General features: G+C 40.3%; 1 protein-coding gene across 1 annotated transcript in view; it reads right to left on the reverse strand.

Annotated features, from left to right (window-relative positions):
• DERA (deoxyribose-phosphate aldolase) overlaps positions 1-19071 on the reverse strand; it is a 119281-nt gene that overhangs the window by 69275 nt on the left and 30935 nt on the right. The window contains exons 2-5 of the mRNA XM_086404077.1: positions 13640-13737; positions 11733-11880; positions 9757-9852; positions 6026-6160 (exon numbers count right to left, since the gene is read on the reverse strand). Coding sequence (XP_086260203.1) covers positions 6026-6160; positions 9757-9852; positions 11733-11880; positions 13640-13737 — 477 coding nt within the window. The remainder of the gene's footprint in view (positions 1-6025; positions 6161-9756; positions 9853-11732; positions 11881-13639; positions 13738-19071) is intronic.

The following is a 19071-nucleotide window of genomic DNA, read 5'->3' on the forward strand; positions in this document are numbered from 1 at the left end:
GTTGTAGCCCATGGGCTTAGTTGCTCCATGGCATGGAATCTTCCCAGATCAGGGATCAAACCCCTGTTGCCTGCATTGGCAGGTGGATTCTTTACCACTGAGCCACCAGGGAAGCCCAGATTCACTGACTTTGAATGTTTGCTTAAGTGAAACTAATCAATCAGTTCAGTTCAGTTGCTCAGTCGTGTCCAACTCTTTGTGACCCCATGAACCACAGCACGCCAGGCCTCCCTGTCCATCACCAACTCCCAGACTCCACCCAAACCCATGTCCATTGCATCAGTGATGCCATCCAACCATCTCATCCTCTGTCGTCCCCTTCTCCTCCTGCCCTCAATCTTTCCCAGCATCAGGGTCTTTTCAAAAGAGTCAGCTCTTTGCATCAGATGGCCAAAGTACTGGAGTTTCAGCTTCAACTTCAGTCCTTCCAATGAACACCCAGGACTGATCTCCTTTAGGATGGACTGGTTGGATCTCCTTGCAGTCCAAGGGAAACTAATCAATGAAAAGCATCATTTCATGGGGAATCATTTTAGTGGGGAAATGGAATGCAGGTTCCCGAGTCAGACAGACTCAGGTCCCCCACCCTGGAGGTTTAGTCCTCAGCACAGGTAATGGCCGAAATCAGTGTGGACAGGAGGTTCCAAAAAAAACAGTGCAGAGCCTGAGAAATTGAGTTTTCTGGGACAGAGCCCAAGGACCACAAACACTTCAGTGAAGACAGGGGAGGTGGAGGAGCTTGCAACAAGACACAGGAGGCATCAGAAACACGAAGGAAAACCTGAAGACAGCGGGATCACCAAAGCCGTGACAAGAGAGTGTTTCCAGGAAGAAACTGTCCCTTGTGTCAACTGTTTCTGGACCACAAAACTAAATGACCAAAGAGTATCCCCAGGGACAGCAAAATAAGAGGCCACTGGTGTCATGGGAAAAACAGATTCAAGGGAACAAGTAAACATAACTCTTGTAAGAATTTCAGCCATGAAAGGGAGAACAGAAAGGGAGACTCAGCTGGGGATGAGCAGGAATGGAGCCTGTGGGCTTCTTTTTTTTAATCATAAGAACTTTTGGATGTCTGCTAGGATGCTGATGGGAGGAGTGAGCTCTGAGAAGCAGCTGGGGAAGTGGACACAGGAGGAAGAAGAGAAAGAAAAAGGAAGCAGATTGGATGTAAGGACCTTGAGGAAGTTCCTGCCTAACAGATGTATTTTCTCTGAGAAGTAGTAAGAAGGACAAGACTTAAGGAGCCCCAAGGTGGTAGAGGGCTTCTCAGGTGGCACCCACTGGCCAAGGCAGAAGATGTAGGAGACACGGGTTCGATTGCTGAGTTGGGAAGATCCCCTGGAGAAGGAAATGGCAATCCACTCCAGTCAGAATCCCATGGACAGATGAAGCCTGGTGGACTACAGTCCATAGAATCGAACAGAGTTGGACATGACTAAAGTGACTTAGCATGCATGCAAGGTGGGTGGAAAAGTTAAAAGTTTGAAGAAGGAGATTTTATTTAATTTTCTGACATGGGCCATTTTTTAAAGTCTTTATTGAATTAGTTACAGTATTTCTTCTGTTTTATGTTTTGGTTTTTTGGCCACGATGCATGTGGGATCTTAACTCCCTGGCCAGGGATTGAACCCACACCCCCTGCATTGAAAGGCGAAGTCTTAACTACTGCACCACTGGGGAAGTCCTGATGAAGTAGATTTTCAACGACCACCAACGTGAATCCAAGCAGAGGAATAACAAGTCCTTCTCACATCTCCCCTCTGAGTTCATATCCTAAACTGTGAACCCCTGTGACCATGAGAAATGGTGAAGAGACACTCTGAATGGCCAGGTTTTAAAAACGGGATTCTTTCTCTTGGTTTTTAACCAGTGTCCTCCACACCTTAGTGCAAAGAGAAGAGGGACCTAGACTGGACTGTCTAACAGCCTCACAGACGCCTTCATCAGCAAATTCCAAGAAATCGATGATAGGCTCATATTTTAGAAAACAGCTAATATTAAAACATGACACTGAAAAACACAATATGTAATCAAATTTGGAACTGAAATTAAGACAAAATATTGCAGTGAAAAAGGGCCAAGACGTTCGCAGGCTTCTAGTTAGAATTAAATTTCTAGTATTCAATGGTTCTTTTCAATTTGTTTGGGGTCAAGAGGTTATTAACACCACAGAAAGAGTTAATAGAAAAGTATGGTCTGGGACAAAGATATGTTATTATATTTTACATGAATGTCTGTTATTGGGAAATTATCAGTTCTTAAAAACAACCATTCCTGCTTCATTAAGGGAAAGCCAATTACATCAAATCTCATCTCCTATTGTATTTGATTTTCCAATTAGTAGTATTCTAAAGACAGGAGCACAAGTTATAATACAATCTATACTTCTATGTCTATAATTACTTAATAAAAGATAAAGAGCATACATTTTTTTATCCAACTAAATGACACAGAGTGTATTTCTAAATTGCACTAGTAGTTTTGCAGGAGATGTAAGAGACGAGGGTTCAGTCCTTGGGTCAGCAAGATTCCCTAGAGGAGGAAATGGCAACCCACTCTAGGAATCCCATGGAGAGAGAAGCCTGGGGGGCTACAGTCTACAGGGCTGCAGAGTCAGAGATGACTGAAGCAACTTAGCACATAAAGCATACTTATTTTTTTCCTACTCTAGCTTTAAATCTGAACTGAAATCTATTACAAGAAGTAGACAAGCAGAATTAATATATAGGGACGAGGGACATCTACTTAAAATAAGCCATTTAAGGATGGTTGTAAATGCCCAAGGCACACGTGACCCATAAGACAAGGAACAAAAATCGAAAGCACAAAAAGATATTTGTGCACTGTCAAGAATTGAAACCTGGACTTCCCTGGTGGTCCAGTGGTTAAGAATTTGCCTGACAATGCAGAGGACATGGGTTCAATCCCTGGTCCAGGAAGATCCTACATGCCTCAGGGCAATTAAGCCCATGCTCCGCAAGAGAAGCCACTGCAGTGAGAAGCCCATGACTGCAATGAAGAGTAGCCCCTGCTTGCTGCACTAGGGAAAAGCCCACAAAAAAGCAACAATTACCCAGCAGAGCCAAAAAAAGACAAACATATAAATAACAAAAATCTGAAAAAAAAAATATTGAAACTTGGTAAGGGTTTAAAAATGGTGGTGGGTACAGATAGGAGTATCAGATAATGCGAACAACCTGACCTTTTCCCCTAGACCCTTCAGAAGTGCTGTGGGCTTCCGCCTGCAATGCGGGAGAACTGGGTTTGATCCCTGGGTTGGAAAGATCCCCTGGAGAAGAGAAAGGCTACCCACTCCAGTATTCTGGCCTAGAGAATTCCATGACTGTATAGTCCATGGGGTCACAGAGTCAGACACAACTGAGTGACCTTCACTTTCACTCAGAACTGCTATACTAGTGACTGGATTCTCCTGGAATACAGTGACGCTCCCCAGAGGCTACAGAAATCTCTGAGACAACTTGCCCCATAGCTCATGGTCCAGACTGCTGTGCCTTTTGACTTCATAAATATTTTTATTTAAATGTTGCTATTGTTGCTTTGCCCCAACTTTTTAAAAATTCATCTATTTATTTTGGCTGGGCCTTCATTGCAACACAAGGACTTCTCTGGTTGCAATGCACTGGATTCTGTAGTTGTGCCATGAGGACTCTAGAGTACATGGCCTTAGTAGCTGTGGTGCAATCGCTTAGTTACGGCCTGTGGGATCTAGTTCCCTGACCAGGGATCAAACTCGGGCCACCTGCATTGGGAATGCAGAGTCTTAGCCACTGGACCACCAGGGAAGTCCCCTCGCCTCAACTTTTGCTGTCAAGTTTTTTAAGATCACGTCCTATTTAGCTCATGTGGCAGAGTCTCTTTCTGAACCAGAATTTCCCTCACTCCTTTCCACTGAGGCACAGAAATGTGCACCATCCAACGTATAAAGAATGAATGGAAACATAGTGAATGTTCCAAGCCAACATTTTCCAGCTTCACTTGCAGTCAAGCCTGACCACAGAATTTGATTCGGGGCCATGAGGTGTAAGCAAAGATGGTGTGTGAGAGACAGGACAAGTCCCTATTTCCTGTCATCTGGGAGACAAGTGTAAGGGCTGGAGCTTCAAAAGCCATTGTAAACAATGGAGTGGTCTTGAAGCTGAGATCAGATGCTATGATCTTTGGAAGCCGAAGGTAAAAGAAGCTCAGGTCTCTGAGAACTCTGAGGGACTGCCACAATACTCCTGAAATACCTAGGCCTAGACTTTACATGAGGGGGCTTCCCAAGTGGCTCAGTGGTAAAGAATCTGCCTGGCAATGCAGAAAATGCAGGAGACACGGGTTCGATCATGGGGTCAGGAAGATTCCCTGGAGAGGGCATGGCAACCCACCCCAGTATTTTTGCCTGGAGAATCCCATGGACAGAGGAGCCTGGTGGCCTACAGTCCATGAGGTCACAAAAGAGGCAGACAGGACTAAGTGACTATGCGTGAACATAGACATTAAATGACAGAGTAACTCCCTGAGCATTTAAACCACTGACTGAATCTTTGTTGCTGCCTAACCAAAAGCAATTTTTAGTGAATAAACAATGGAATTAGAATTTACAGAAGATGAGCTAGATGGATTGATGGATAGAGTCTAGAGATACCTATGAGATATTGGCAAGTCCAACTGTTAGGTTAAGGGAAAATACATTAAGCATGATCCTATTTTTAATTCTAACTTTTTCACTTTTTAAAAAAATATTTATTTTAAACTTTACAAAATAGTAGGCATTGCATGTGTGTCTATGAAGGGGAAATGGCTTGGAAAGTTGTGCATTGCAGTGTTATCAAGGGTTATTTGTAGGGGAGGAGATTAAGTAGAACACCAACTTCCTTTATTACTAGTTAATTAACAGTGGGAATTAATTTTAATTAATTAATTACAAATTACCCTTTGTAATTAGAATAAAATATGCCATTTATTTGATAGCTACATAGCTAAAGAGACAATACATTATTCTGATTTTATCCTATGATTTCATTAAAAATTTTCAATTAAGCTACATATTACAATGATTTTTTTTTTAAATACAGAATTGTACTTATTTTAGCTATCAACAATCCCTGTGGAGTAGGAAATGGCAACCCCCACTCCAGTATTCTTGTCTGCAAAAACCTGGCGGGCTACAGTCCATGGGGTCAGAAAAGTTGACATGATTGAGCACATCCTACCTCCTTTGATTAAGCAATTATCAATGTTATTAGTTCAGCTTCAGCTATTCTAACATATACACTGCAATAATATAAGATGTTAATGATACGGGAAACTGTATGCAGTGGGGCGCACACAGGAGGTATATGGGAACTGCATACTTTCTGCTCAATTTTCCTGTAACTTAAAACCGCCCTAAAAAATAGTCTATTAACTTAAAAAAAAATCTCTAAGTATATAAAATATATTTAACGTAGAAGTAAAATCAGTCTCTTAAAAAAAGAAACAAATTGTTACTGGACTGGGCAATGTCTTATTGTAATTGACTTGATAGTAAACCACAAATCTTGAAGGTGAATACAGAACAAAATCCAAAGGAGCTATGTCCAAGAACAGGAGTAAAAATAGACTTCATAAACTAATCAATAATCCCACATCCTCAAAATCCACAAAGATTAACATAAAAAAGGGAAGCTTCCTCCAGCATATTAAAATAAACTCTGCATAAAATACTTGCCCGGGGTGATTTTTGTACTGTACTGAGTAACAAAACAGCAGAGAATAGAGCAAAAGTTAATAATTCACTGCTTGGGAATAACTGATTCCTTAAAAGAGATATAAAAAATTCATGCAGGTGGGCATCTGCCCAGAGTTATAAGCAACAAGGATGAGCAGTCTTAGTCGTGTTTTCTCCTCCATTCACCCTTTGACCTAGCGACTTGTAATCTAGAACAGTGACTTCCAAATCATGCTGCCTCTTTTCAGGTCCTTGCCATCTGGCTGACCACGGAATGACTGAGTCCCTTGGGTAAGCACGTGCCCTTACCTTTCCACTGGCCTGTCAGCACCAAGGTCCTGTTAATCACCACATCGATTTCCGTAGCTCCATCTTCCACGGCCAATCTTATCTCTTCTAATCGTGTTTTCAAATGAGTCTGTGCAGCTGGAAAGCCAGTGGCCACTAGCAGAGAAAGAAGGAAGGAAGAGAGGGAGGGAGACAAATTTCAGTTGGTCAGTATCTCAACAAAGAATTTCAGGCTAAAAAAAATCAGTGTTCAGACCAAAGTATAAGTGACACTTTAGAACTTCATGCATACCTTGCAAAGTGAACTGTGAAGAAACTGAATGCGATCTTATATAGCACTGACACTAGGATAAATACTAGTAGTTTATCTTTTGGAAGATCTGAAATTAAGCTGCTGGCAGAGATGCTAACGGGGGAGCTTTAGGAAAATAGTGATTAAGAAGATATGTCATCATCACAGTGATACTCATAAAGTAGTAGTAGTAGCCTTGTGGATGGACACTAGTTAATCCTGGATCCTACTCTTGACCAAGTTGGCTATCACCATTATGACTTACTCATTCATATTTATAGCTGTTGTAACCAAATGGAAATACATGTTCCATCCACTGCCCATCTTCAAATGAACAGTCAAGCAGATAAGAATAAAGGGGAGATACTGCATGATGGAAAAGCACCTAATTAGTCCACAAAACTGAAGCAACTGTGAGTCAGGAAGAACTAGCCCCAAGTATGAAAGTGAAAGTGAAAGTCACTCCATTGTGTCCAACTCTTTGCTATAGAGTCCATGGAATTCTCCAGGCCAGAATACTGGAGTGGGTAGCCTTTCCCTTTCCCAGGGGATCTTCCCAACCCAGAGATCGAACCCAGGTCTCCCATATTGAACAGAAGGAAAATAAAAACACAATGACACTTCTGGAAAAAGTATTAACATTTTAACATGCTTATCACTGATTTCATTCTTGTGTCTAAAGGTAACCTTTCATGTTTCCTTAATGTTATTAAATTCCTTCGGTCTGCTACCTTAGAGGAAAGTATGTTTCCCTGTTGTGTAAAGGAAAAGCTGAACTGATTGAGCCTAATGAAAAATATTAAAAAGCAGTGGTGTTACCTTGCTGACAAAGGTCCGTCTAGTCAAAGCTATGGTTTTTCCAGTAGTCATGTATGGATGTGAGAGTTGAACTATAAAGAAAGCTAAGCAATGAAGAATTGATGCTTTTGAACTGTGGTGTTGGAGAAGACTTTTAAGAGTCCCTTGGACTGCAAGGAGATCCAACCAGTCCATCCTAAAGGAAATCAGTCCTGAATATTCAGTGGAAGGACTGATGCTGAAGCTGAAACTCCAATACTCTAGCCACCTGATGTGAAGAGCTAACTCATTGGAAAAGACCCTGATGCTGGGAAAGATTGAAGGTAGGAGGAAAAGGGAACGACAAAAGATGAGATGGTTGGATGGCATCACTGACTCGATGGACGTGAGTTTGAGCAAGCACCATGAGTTGGTGATGACAGGGAAGCCTGGTGTGCTGCAGTCCATGGGGTTACAGTCCATGCAAAGAGTCGGACACAACTGAGCAACTGAACTGAACTGAATGAAAAATGAAGGCTGATTAAGGTGAAGCTGCCAAATACTTCAGGAATCTTCACGAATAAGCTATATTAATATATAAATACTGTATACTTTGTTTCTCTTGATGTATCCCTAACAAAATAAATTAATGATCTTCTCAGCTTCCTTCTTTAAACCACTAGGATATCCCTCTAACATCTTTTAAAAGGAGAATCTAATTTAATATCTATCTACCCATTTGTAAATGTACACACACAGGGAAGCGTTCAGGAGGACTTTTCCCTCCCTCATGCCTTGTTCTCCTACTGCATCTTTCTTTAAGTCAGTAATCCTTGAACATACCCTCTTTTATTGTTCAGGTTTGGGGGTGGCTCTTGTCATCTCCCACAGGGACTATGATCAGTCTGACTCCATTTCAATCCCCTTTAATTTATCCACTACCATCACCTAACTTATTACATTATGAAGTAGATCATGGCATTCTCTACTTAACATCTCTTGGCATCTTCCCCATCAACAAAATAAAACCCAAATACCACAGCCTGGTAAGGTTTCCCCATGGGGTCTGGCCCCCACCTACCTCTCCAGCTTCAACTCCCCAGCTCTCCCTTTGTCCTACCTTAGGAAGCAACACCTGCAAACCATTTCAGTTCCCTGAATGCACTTCTGCACCTTTACACATGCCAGCTCCTCTGCTGGAAATGCCACTCCTTAGCTTTCATGGCTGCTAAGTCGCTTCAGTTGTGTCCGACTCTTTGTGACCCTATGGACCATAGCCCACCAGGCTTCTCTGTTCATTGGATTCTCCTGGCAAGAATACTGGAGTGAGTTGCCATGCCCTCCTCCACGGGATCTTCCTGACCCAGGGATCGAACCAGCTTCTCTTGCATCTCCTGCATTGGCCGGCGGGTTCCCAGGTGCATTGGCACCTGCATTGGCAGGCAGGTTCCCAGGTGTGTTGGCCCCTGGGAAACCCACTTCCTAGCTTATCCACTCTCTAAACTCCTCCTTATCCTTAAGACCCAATGCAGTTACATCTCTTTGCAGCAGCCCCTTACCCTCTGAGTGTTACCATACTCTGCAGAATAAATCACTCTGCACTCAGAGTTACAACTGTATCTTCTGCATAGTTTTATTATTATATTTTACAAAAAAATAATATGTCCTACATTATGATTTTTTTTTTTTTAACTTGACAATTCCTCCTTAACAACTGAATTTCCTTTAAGGTTGAACCTGCATCTCCTACACTGGCAGGCTGATGCTGTTACCGCTGAGTTACTGGGAAAGCCAACAGCTCTGTAGTCTTAGGAATTAATATCATGTCTGCTACTCAACAGGCAATTGACAAATATGAAAAGAATGAATAAATACAATCAATTAAATAGACAAGACTGGTTAAAATCATAATAAAAAACTATATGGGATTTCCCAAGTGGCTCACTGTGGGAGGGGGATTCAGGATGGGGAACACGTGTACACCCGTGGCACATTCATGTTGATGTATGGCAAAACCAATACAATATTGTAAAATAATTAGCCTCCAATTAAAATAAATTTTTTAAAAAAGTTGAAGCAGCCACATTTATGTGGCTCCTCTAATAAAAAAATCAAAAAAAAAAAAAAAAAAGAATCTGCCTGCCAATGGAGAAGATGCAAAAGAGGCAGATTAGATCCCCTGGAGAAGGAAAAGGCAACCCACTCCAGTATTTTTGCCTGGAAAATCCCATGGACAGAGTGCCTGGTGGTTACAGTCCATGAGGTCGCAAGAGTTGGAAATGACTGAGAGCAGTACGGCAGCATAAAATCATATAGATAGGGACTTCCCTGGTGGTCCAGTGGTTAAGAATCCGCCTTGCAATGCAGAGGACATGAGTTTGTCCCTGGTGTAGGAACTAAGATCCCACAGGCCTCAGGCAACTGAACCCACGCACCGCAACTACTGAGCCCACACCCCACAACTGCTGAAACCCGCACACCCAGAGCCTGTGCTCTGCAACAAGAGAAGCCCCTGCAGTGGGAAGCCTGCACACCGCAACTGAGAGTAGCTCCCGCTCACGGCCAACTAGAGAAAGTTAAAGTTCGGTCAAAAATAAATAAAATAACTATATAGGTATTACCTCAAGGTGTCTGAGTTGATGGGAAACACTGAAAAAATGACAACAGAAACCACAGGCTTTACCTGATGCCACTGGGATGTCACAGCCTGCAGCCTTTAGAGCTCTCACTGCATCACACACGCGGGCAGGATAAACACAAACGGCAGCTGTAGTGATGCCTGTGGAGAAAGGAGGCATAACGGCCTACTTCATGTGAAGTTCAAGTCACACAATATGCTTTTAATTATTATTTATACTTCAACATTGGCAGAAATCAAAATCAGAGAAAAAATAATCCTCCTACGACATTGCAACAAATTAAAAGGCTTTTACTTTCCACATTCCCTTCTAGTTCTTGACAACATGGATCATTTCCTCATCCTTAGAGAATAAAATATTTTTAATACATTGTTCCTGGAGGTTAATATAGTACCATTTGTTGAAAAAATATCCTAAATGGTAAACTTAGTGGCTTTGACTCAATGAAAATGCTTTATTTCATGTAGGTAACAAAATCTAAGTTTTTACAGGGGTCACACACGATAGTAGATGAATAAAAATAGAAGTGAACCTTGCAAGACAGTACAGGCAGACCTTGGAGATAGTGCAGGTGCAGTTTTAGAGCACCGAAATAAAGCAAGTATCTCGATAAAATGAGTGACAGGAATTTTTTGGTTTCCTGGTGCATATAAAAGTTACGGTTACCCTGTATTGCAGTCAACATTAAGTGTGCAATACCATTATCTTTAAAAGTACGTACCTTAATTTAAAATTAAGGTACGTACTTTTTAAAAACATAATGCCAGATAATTACAATGGTAACGTCAAAGATCACTGATCACAGATGGCCAAAAAGAGTATTACAATAACAAAAAAGTGTGCATTACTGAGACAATTATCAAAATGTGACAGAGACAAGAAGTCAGCAAATGCTGTTGGAAAAGCAATGCCCACAGACTTACTCAATGCAGGGTTGCCACAAACCTTCAATATGTAAAACACAGAGTCTTTGCCAAGTGCAATAACACAAGGTATGCGTGCACTGCAAAATGACATGTCACTAATCCTAGTCTCTCTTCTGCAGAAAATAATAAAATCTGGATCTGGAGCCCTCAGTTTGAGGAATAAGCTCTTAAATTAAAAAATCAAAGAGACACTATTAAACGGTAGCATAAGACTCATATAAAGCTGCTGCTTTGAAGTGTTATAAATGGTAGGTGTTTTATCGTCAGTGTAAAAGAAACATACTAAATACTTTCTAAATGCTATGCAGCTGTTTATATCTATAAGTCATCTATTAACACAAACTATTTGTGAAAAAAATACCTGCATTGGGTCAATGCAGCATTAGTTGCATTCATTAGAGACAGGCACCTAAGAACCAGGAAAGATCCCTGCATGGTTTAGATCTGGCTCCTAAAACTAGCCCATTGAGGAATGAAGCACACTGTCCTCTCACCCTCCAGGTCTCAGTTTTCACATTTAGAAACAAGGGCATTCACTCTCAAAGTCTCCTGAATTTCTAAAATGTTGAGGTTCTAAACTTATGGCAACTTAAGAAAGTCCTTTCTTTCATGTACATGAAGAGAGTGAATATAACATTTTTTTCAAAAGATCTAACCCAGTATACAAGCCGGCAATATTTCCCATTTGTATTTTATTCTCAAAAGCATTTCATTTACTCACAGAAAATACTTTATGTATGAGATGTGATTATTAAGTAATGAGACTGGCTTTTTTACACGTGGCTAGGGAATCAGAATCATAGTATTTGAGTCACTAGACAGAAAATTTCCAAAACTGAAGAACTGGAACAAAAAATAAAGAAACTCAGTACTTGCAACTTTAATCCATGATGGGAAAGAAATGACCTAAAAATGAGACTCAGATTCTCTCTCTGCTGTTTTTCAGAGAAGAATCTCAATTATTACTCTGCATACACAATTCTATCACAGATTTTATTGTTACTATCATTTTCAGCATCCAAATCTTAAGTCTTCTTAGATTCAGTGATTGCTACTGTAAAAAAGGTAAACACCAGACAGACTATACACATTACCTTTATCATGCATATTTAAAGCTTTTAAGAGGTCTTCCCTGATTGGATACTTGGCTTTATAACACAGCCTTTGAATGTTGGAAGCCGTGTCATCACCTGAAAGTGTAGTAAGATCTATACAGGTAACAGCCTTCAGGAGCCATGCAGCCTGGTTTGAAGAAAAGTAAAAACAAGGCTTAAAAAAAAATAATTAATCTCCAATACAGTTAGTTAGTAGAAAACCATTAGGTACATAAGGGTGCTAAAATCTCATGTCTAGGGACTTCCCTGGTAGTCTGGTGGTTAAAACTTCACCTTCTAAGGGAAGAAGGGGTTCTAGTTCAATCCCTGGTTGGAGAGCTAAGATCCCATATGCCTTGGGATCAAAAAACCAAAACATTAAAAAAAAAAAAAGCAACACTGTAACAAGGTCAAAAAAGACCAAAAGAAAAAAAAAAGGTCCACATCAAAAAAAATTTTTAAACAAACTGCTTTAAATAAAATAAAATCTCCCGTCTATGCTGTTCTGAGGCATACATTCTAATGTGTTCAAGCTTAACCAAAAAGACGAATGTTACACAGAGTAAAATAAAAGGGGAAAAAATAGCTTATAAACTTTTTTTCTTCCACAGATACCCCAAATGGAAATTCCTAATAGAACAAGTCTCCCCACGTGTGACTTTTGCATCTCAACACAAGGAGACTCAGAGGTGGGTTGCCATTTCCTTCTCCAGAGGATCTTCCTGACTCAGGGATGGAACCCACATCTCTTGCATGTCCTGCATTGGTAGGTAGGTTCTTTACCATTAAGCGACCTGGGAAGGTTCTACCCTGATAAGGGAGAACTCGGGAACAAAAGTTTCCATCTTGTATTAGACCTCCAGCCCTGGGACCTGGAATGAGACACGATAAAGAGTCTCTACTTTCTTTTTTTTTTTTCCAGTTTAATCCAATTTCAATTTTAAAACAATATTCACATTTCACAACTCATTCAAATAAATTCCTTGTATCTTTTCAATCAGATTATTTCTAAGAATGAGCAAAATGCAACCTGTTACCCTAAAGGATTCAATCACGATATTTTGCCTCACTTGTGGAATGAACTCTGAATTCCTTTCAGTCCTGAGATGTATAGCATGTCTTTGGTTAGTACATACTGAAGAATATGCTGACCACTAGTACTCTACAAAACACCATTTTGCAAATTTTGAAAGATAATTTGGGAAAATTAATTGTACATTAAACATGTGGAGAAGGCAATGGCACCCCATTCCAGTACTCTTGTCTGGAAAATCCCATGGACAGAGGAGCCTGGTGGGCTGCAGTCCATGGGGTCACTGAGTCAGACATGACAGCGACTTCACTTTCACTTTTCACTTTCATGCATTGGAGAAGGAAATGGCAACCCACTCCAGTGTTCTTGCCTGGAGAATCCCAGGGATGGCAGAGCCTGGTGGGCTGCCGTCTATGGGGTCGCACAGAGTCAGCACACTGACTCGACTTAGCAGCAGCAGCAGCAGCAAACATGATGATCAAAGAAGATCAAGGCTCATAACCGCAGGGCCTCCAACAATGGACCCATCAGGTTTAGGTGTTAAGGTTTTAAAATTAAAATAGAAGACAACCAAAGGTGTGTCTAAGAAACGGAATAAGTATGTTGAGAAAATATGCCATTTAATTCACTCATGAATAAAAATGCCTCAAATTCATTTGCAGCTTTGCCACTCAAGAATGATAAGATTTTAACCTGTTTGGATAAACATGTTATCTTTCTCCAATCCATCTTCATCATATATGAATTATTAAAATAAGTCATGGACAGCTGCAATCTTTTGAGATGCAGCTTGAGTGAAATTCAGTCTTGTGGCCTCGAGGGAAGAGATCAGGCTTGTAAAGCAAGGGAAAGAGTTTTTAAGAAAAGCCCTTACCTGCCACTCCTTTTTCACAGGTCTACGAGCCTGGATTTGTTCTGCACGTCTTAGCACTGCTGGTTTATTCACTTGTATTTTGGAGATCCAGCTAAGGTCTAGAAGCAAAAAGAACAACAATTTAAAACTTGAAGATTTTATTAAACACATTCACTTGTTTTTTACACAGTCCTCAAAAAGAAAGACTTACCAGTATCAAAACTTTTATTTACTTTTTTATTTTTTTAATTTTATTTTTATTTATTTATTTATTTATTTTATTTTGGCTCATCTCATAGCACGTGGGATCTTGGATCCCTGACCAGGGATCAAACCCACATCCTCTGCATTGGAAGCGTAGTCCTAATCACTGGACCACCAGGGAAGCCCAAAACTTTTTTTAAAAAGTTATATTTCTTTTCCACTCAACTATAAATAACTTTCTTGAAGGAAGCCCAGCCATGAAAAGTCCTACTCTGTGCAAAATCAAATACATTTGGAACTAGAAGAACCTGTACTGATTCATTACACAGATACGCCTAATGGTGGAGGAAAACATTGTGTGATTCATGTCACAGGCTTCATTTCTGCCAGCAGGGAGTTATTTGGGAGTGCCCAGTCCAGGAGAATGAATAATTAATAAACACATAAATGAATTAACACTGGGGCTTAAAGGAATCCTTGATCAACATCCCCTCACTGATAAGATTAATATCTATTAGATGCTGATAGGATACCCCCATTCTTTCCTCAAAGGAGAATTTCTTAAAGTGTATTAGAAATTAGAGCATTAAAATTAAAAAAAGTCAGAAGAGGGAAAAGAAAAAACAAGCTGCTCAAAATTCTGGGAGAGGGACTTCCTGATGGTCCATGCTCCCCGTGCAGAGGGCTAGGAGTTCGATCCCTGGTCAGGGAACTAGATCCTGAAGCCGCAACTAAGACCCAGCACAGTCAAAAACAAAAACAACAAAATTCCGGGAGACATCTCTGTTGCTTGTTTTGAAATGCTCTCTCCTATCTGTAGGGCTTCCCTGGAGGTAAAAAATCTGCCTGCCAACGCAGGAGACAGGAAACGAGCACTTGATCCCTGGGTAGGAAAAATCTCCTACAGGAGGAAATGGCAACCCACTCTAGTATCCAGGCCTGAGAAATCCCATGGACAGAGGAGCCTGAAGGGCTACAGTCCATGGGGTTACAAACAGACTCGACTGAGCAACTGAGCACACACACAGCTTGACAAATAAAATCTGCATATATTTAAGGTGTATGTTTTGATAAACATATACACTGTGAAAGAATCACCACAGTCAAGCTAATGAATATTACCTATTACTTCACACATTTACCATATTCTTTTTCCTTTTCATGTGTGCTGAGAACATTTAAGATCTACTCTCATAGCACATTTCAAGTATACAACACAGCACTGTTAACTATCTATAGTGACTCTGCTGGACGAAAGATAAAAGATCTTCAGGAATTCCCCATCTTGTGTAACAAAACTTTGTACCCCAGTTGCTTCTCAATAAAGGACTTTTGGATCTCTACGAGAGAAGCTGGGACTGCAACGTGAATACAATACCTGAGGACATTCCCCTAAAAACTAATTTTTACTACAATTTCCCACCAAAGATCAGAACCCACGAGGCTGGCTCTCACACGTCTCAGACACCACTCGCCAGAGGTCCTTGCAAACCATCTCTGGGAGAATGTAATAGGATCACTTCTCTCACAATATCAGCCTCCACGGCTAAAAATATCTTTAGTGGTCATAAAATCAGCCAGCCCCACAGTTAATCCAGCCACAGAATTTGCCTCTGTGACCTCCCATGATAATGAATTATATAAGTGACTATCCCATTTTATTAGCATTTAATTTGCTACTCTTTAATTTCATCAGATAACCCTTGTTCTCCTATTATGGGGTCTGGGGAAAAGAAAGGACTGATTGGCCTTTGTTATGTCCTTCATAATTTTTAATATTTTATTCGAGTACCCTTTAGCATCTCCTTTCTCGGAGAAGTGATTCTAAGGCACACAATCTCATCAGGACCATAGAAGTTTCTCTTAGGGGGCCAGGAGGGGTTTCAAGCACATGTGTCTTTGGGGAGAGTAGTCGTAAAGCCATAATTGGAAGGCGATAACTCCTTTCAGAAAACTCTTCCATGGAGAAAATCCCAGTGCTCCTCTTAGTATGCCATTTCAGGGGCTTTCAGGCCCTTCTTTCAATTATAAATTTGTTCTTAAACACTCTTTTCACTTTTTTTTTTAATCATTATTGTCTTTCTTTCTTAAGTCTCCGTGGAGACAGACATCATTTTCCCTGAAAATTGACACTTCACCTTTCCATCACTTCCTCTTATGTTCATGGCTGTTCCTGTACTTCTTCTCAATATTCCTAAAAAGTGTAATACCAAATGATAACTCCACAAAAGGAGGTTTATATTGTATTTTGATTTTGTCTTTGCTCCTAATGGAGAAAAATACATGGTGATACTTCATTAGACTTTCTCAAATTTGGAAAAGTAAGAAAGATTAAAAATTTCCTACGTTTTCACTTCTCATTCTTTCTGGGTTTTTATACCTAAAATTGTACCACTAAATCTGTGCCTTAATGGTTGTCCCCAAACAGTCGGTTCTTGAGATGCACTTTCACAGTATATTTTTAATCCCAGCATCTATTACAGAGTACCTCTTCCTACTGTAGGCACCCAGATATCTATTTTTCCTGTGTTGTTTAGCTTCAGTTCTAATTTGCAACTTGCTAGGAATCACTCACAAATGCCAAGCACACAAATAGGTGCTCACTAAGCCCACCACATCACAATAAATTTATTTTTTTACCTTACACACTGAACAACTGAAGTATCAACTTCATCGTGTCTAATCTTTCAACCTTAATCTTGGAAAAGGTTAGCTTTTTTTTTTTTTTTAAGCCTTCGATGTCAATATATATCTGATCCAGTCAAGCTCAGAAAATATTCAGTTTATATTAGTGAGAAGACTCAGCCTTGCCCAGTTTCTACACCGTAAAGATGTAAGACAGAGACTGTGCTAGGAGCTTCATCATTTCCAACAGGTGGGGTCTAGAATGAATCTTCATTTGAAGGTCTAATCTAATATCCAAAAATATAAAATATATTTCTGTTGGTATATGTGCAAAAAAATAATAGAATATAGACCAAATTGATAACAATGTTTGTCTTCAGAGGCAGAATCACATAAGATTTTTACTTTCCCATGCTTTATAGTTACATAATACTTAAAACTTTTTTTTAACTTAAAACTTTTACAAAGAGCATGCATTACCTTACTAAACAGTAAAAGCAAAATATACTTAACTCTTTGGAATTAAGAGGCACTGACAGCAGTGCGCAGGTTAGGAAGAAAGGGAGGGAGACTAGAGTAAGTAGACCAGTAAGATGACTGCTGCTGTAGCCCAGGCATTAGCACATGTAATGTGTCTCTGGGGCATTTCACCACACCAATACTTTCATGACCAATCCACGGCCACAGAGCTCTTCCACAAAGCCAACCTGACATGACTACTAGGCGCCAGGCAGATATGATAAGGTCAGATACCACTTTTACTGCTTCCATAGAATGGTCACCAAAAACCTTAGCACCAAAGGTCACCAGACAGAACCTTATTATTATATGAACCGTATATGATACCAATGGGGCTTCCCTGGTGGCTCTGTTCATGGAATTCCCCAGGCAAGAATACTGGAGTGGGTTGCCATTTCCTTCTCCAGGGGATCTTCCTGACCCAAGGATCAAACTCCCATACACTATGTATTTGGGATTAGGCTTTTTTATTTAAAAAAAAAAATAAATCTACCAGCAACAATGAGCTCAAAATAGTATGTTTAATGAAAAATTAGGAACTTCTGTGGTGGTCCAGTGGCTAAGACTCCACACTCTCAATGCAGGGGGCCAGGGTTTGATTCCTGATCAGGGAATTAGATTTCATATGCCACAACTAAAGATCAAAGATTCTATGTGCTGAATCTAAGACCCAGAATGTCCAAATAAATATTCTTTTGAAAAATTAAATTCTGAATTTCCATTTCTCAGAAAAGTTCATGCTCTGCAGTTTGCAAAAAATGCTTCTCAACATTTCAGTTCAGTTCAGTCGCTCAGTCGTGTCCCACTCTTTGTGACCCCATGAACCACAGTACGCCAGGCCTCCCTGTCCATCACCAACTCCTGAAGTTCACCCAAACCCATGTCCATTGAGTTGGTGATGCCATCCAACCATCTCATCCTCTGTTGTCCCCTTCTCCTTCTACCCCCAATCTTTCCCAGCATCAGGGTCTTTTCAAATGAGTCAGCTCTTCACATCAGGTGGCCAAAGTATTGGAGTTTCTGCTTCAACATCAGTCCTTCCAATGAACACCCAGCACTGATCTCCTTTAGGATGGACTGGTTGGATCCCCTTGCAGTCCAAGGGACTCTCAAGAGTTTTCTCCAACACCATTCTTCAAAAGCATCAATTCTTCAGCACTCAGCTTTCTTTATAGTCCAACTGTCACATCCATACATGACTACTGGAAAAACCATAGCCTTGACAAGACAGACCTTTGTTGACAAAGGTCAACAAAATATCTCTACTTTTTAATACGCTGTCTAGGTTGGTCATAACTTTCCTTCCAAGGAATAAGCGTCTTTTAATTTCATGGCTGTAGTCACCATATGCAGTGATTTTGGAGCCCAGAAAAATAAAGTTGGACACTGTTTCCACTGTTTCCCCATCTATTTGCCATGAAGTGATGGGACCAGATGCCATGATCTTAGTTTTCTGAATGTTGAGCTATAAGCCAACTTTTTCACTCTCCTCTTTCACTTTCATCAAGAGGCTCTTTAGTTCTTCTTTACTTTCTGCCATAAGGTTGGTGTCATCTGCATATCTGAGGTTACTGATATTTCTCCTGGCAATCTTGATTCCAGCTTGTGCTTCTTCCAGCCCAGCGCTTCTCATGATGTACTCTGCATAGAAGTTAAATAAGCAGGGTGACAATATACAGCCTTGACGTACTCCTTTTCCTATTTGGAACCAGTCTGTTGTTCATGTCCGGTTCTAACTGTTACTTCCTGACCTGCATACAGGTTTCAATGTTTATCACATGCCAAAATATCTCTACAAAAAAATATCACTGATTCCAAGACCGAAATCTGCTTAAAAGGATTCATATCTACTTAAAATATTAGCAGTTACGTTAAGAAGCCTGTGCTTAATGATGGCAATTTAATACAGCCTCAGCAGATACAGTTATATAAAACTATGAAGCATGACTTCTCATTTAGATAAAATGAGTATTCTATATAGTGCTTGTTTTTACATCCCAAATTTCTAGTGTATGTTTAAGGAGAGGCAATGCCAAAGAATGTTCAAACTACCACACAATTGCACTCATCTCACACACTAGTAAAGTAATGCTCAAAATTCTCCA

The sequence above is a fragment of the Bos grunniens genome, chromosome 5 (assembly GCF_055505025.1).
Source record: "Bos grunniens cultivar Pamir isolate PY7600 chromosome 5, Bosgru_T2T1.0, whole genome shotgun sequence".
Taxonomy (NCBI): Eukaryota; Metazoa; Chordata; class Mammalia; order Artiodactyla; family Bovidae; genus Bos; species Bos grunniens.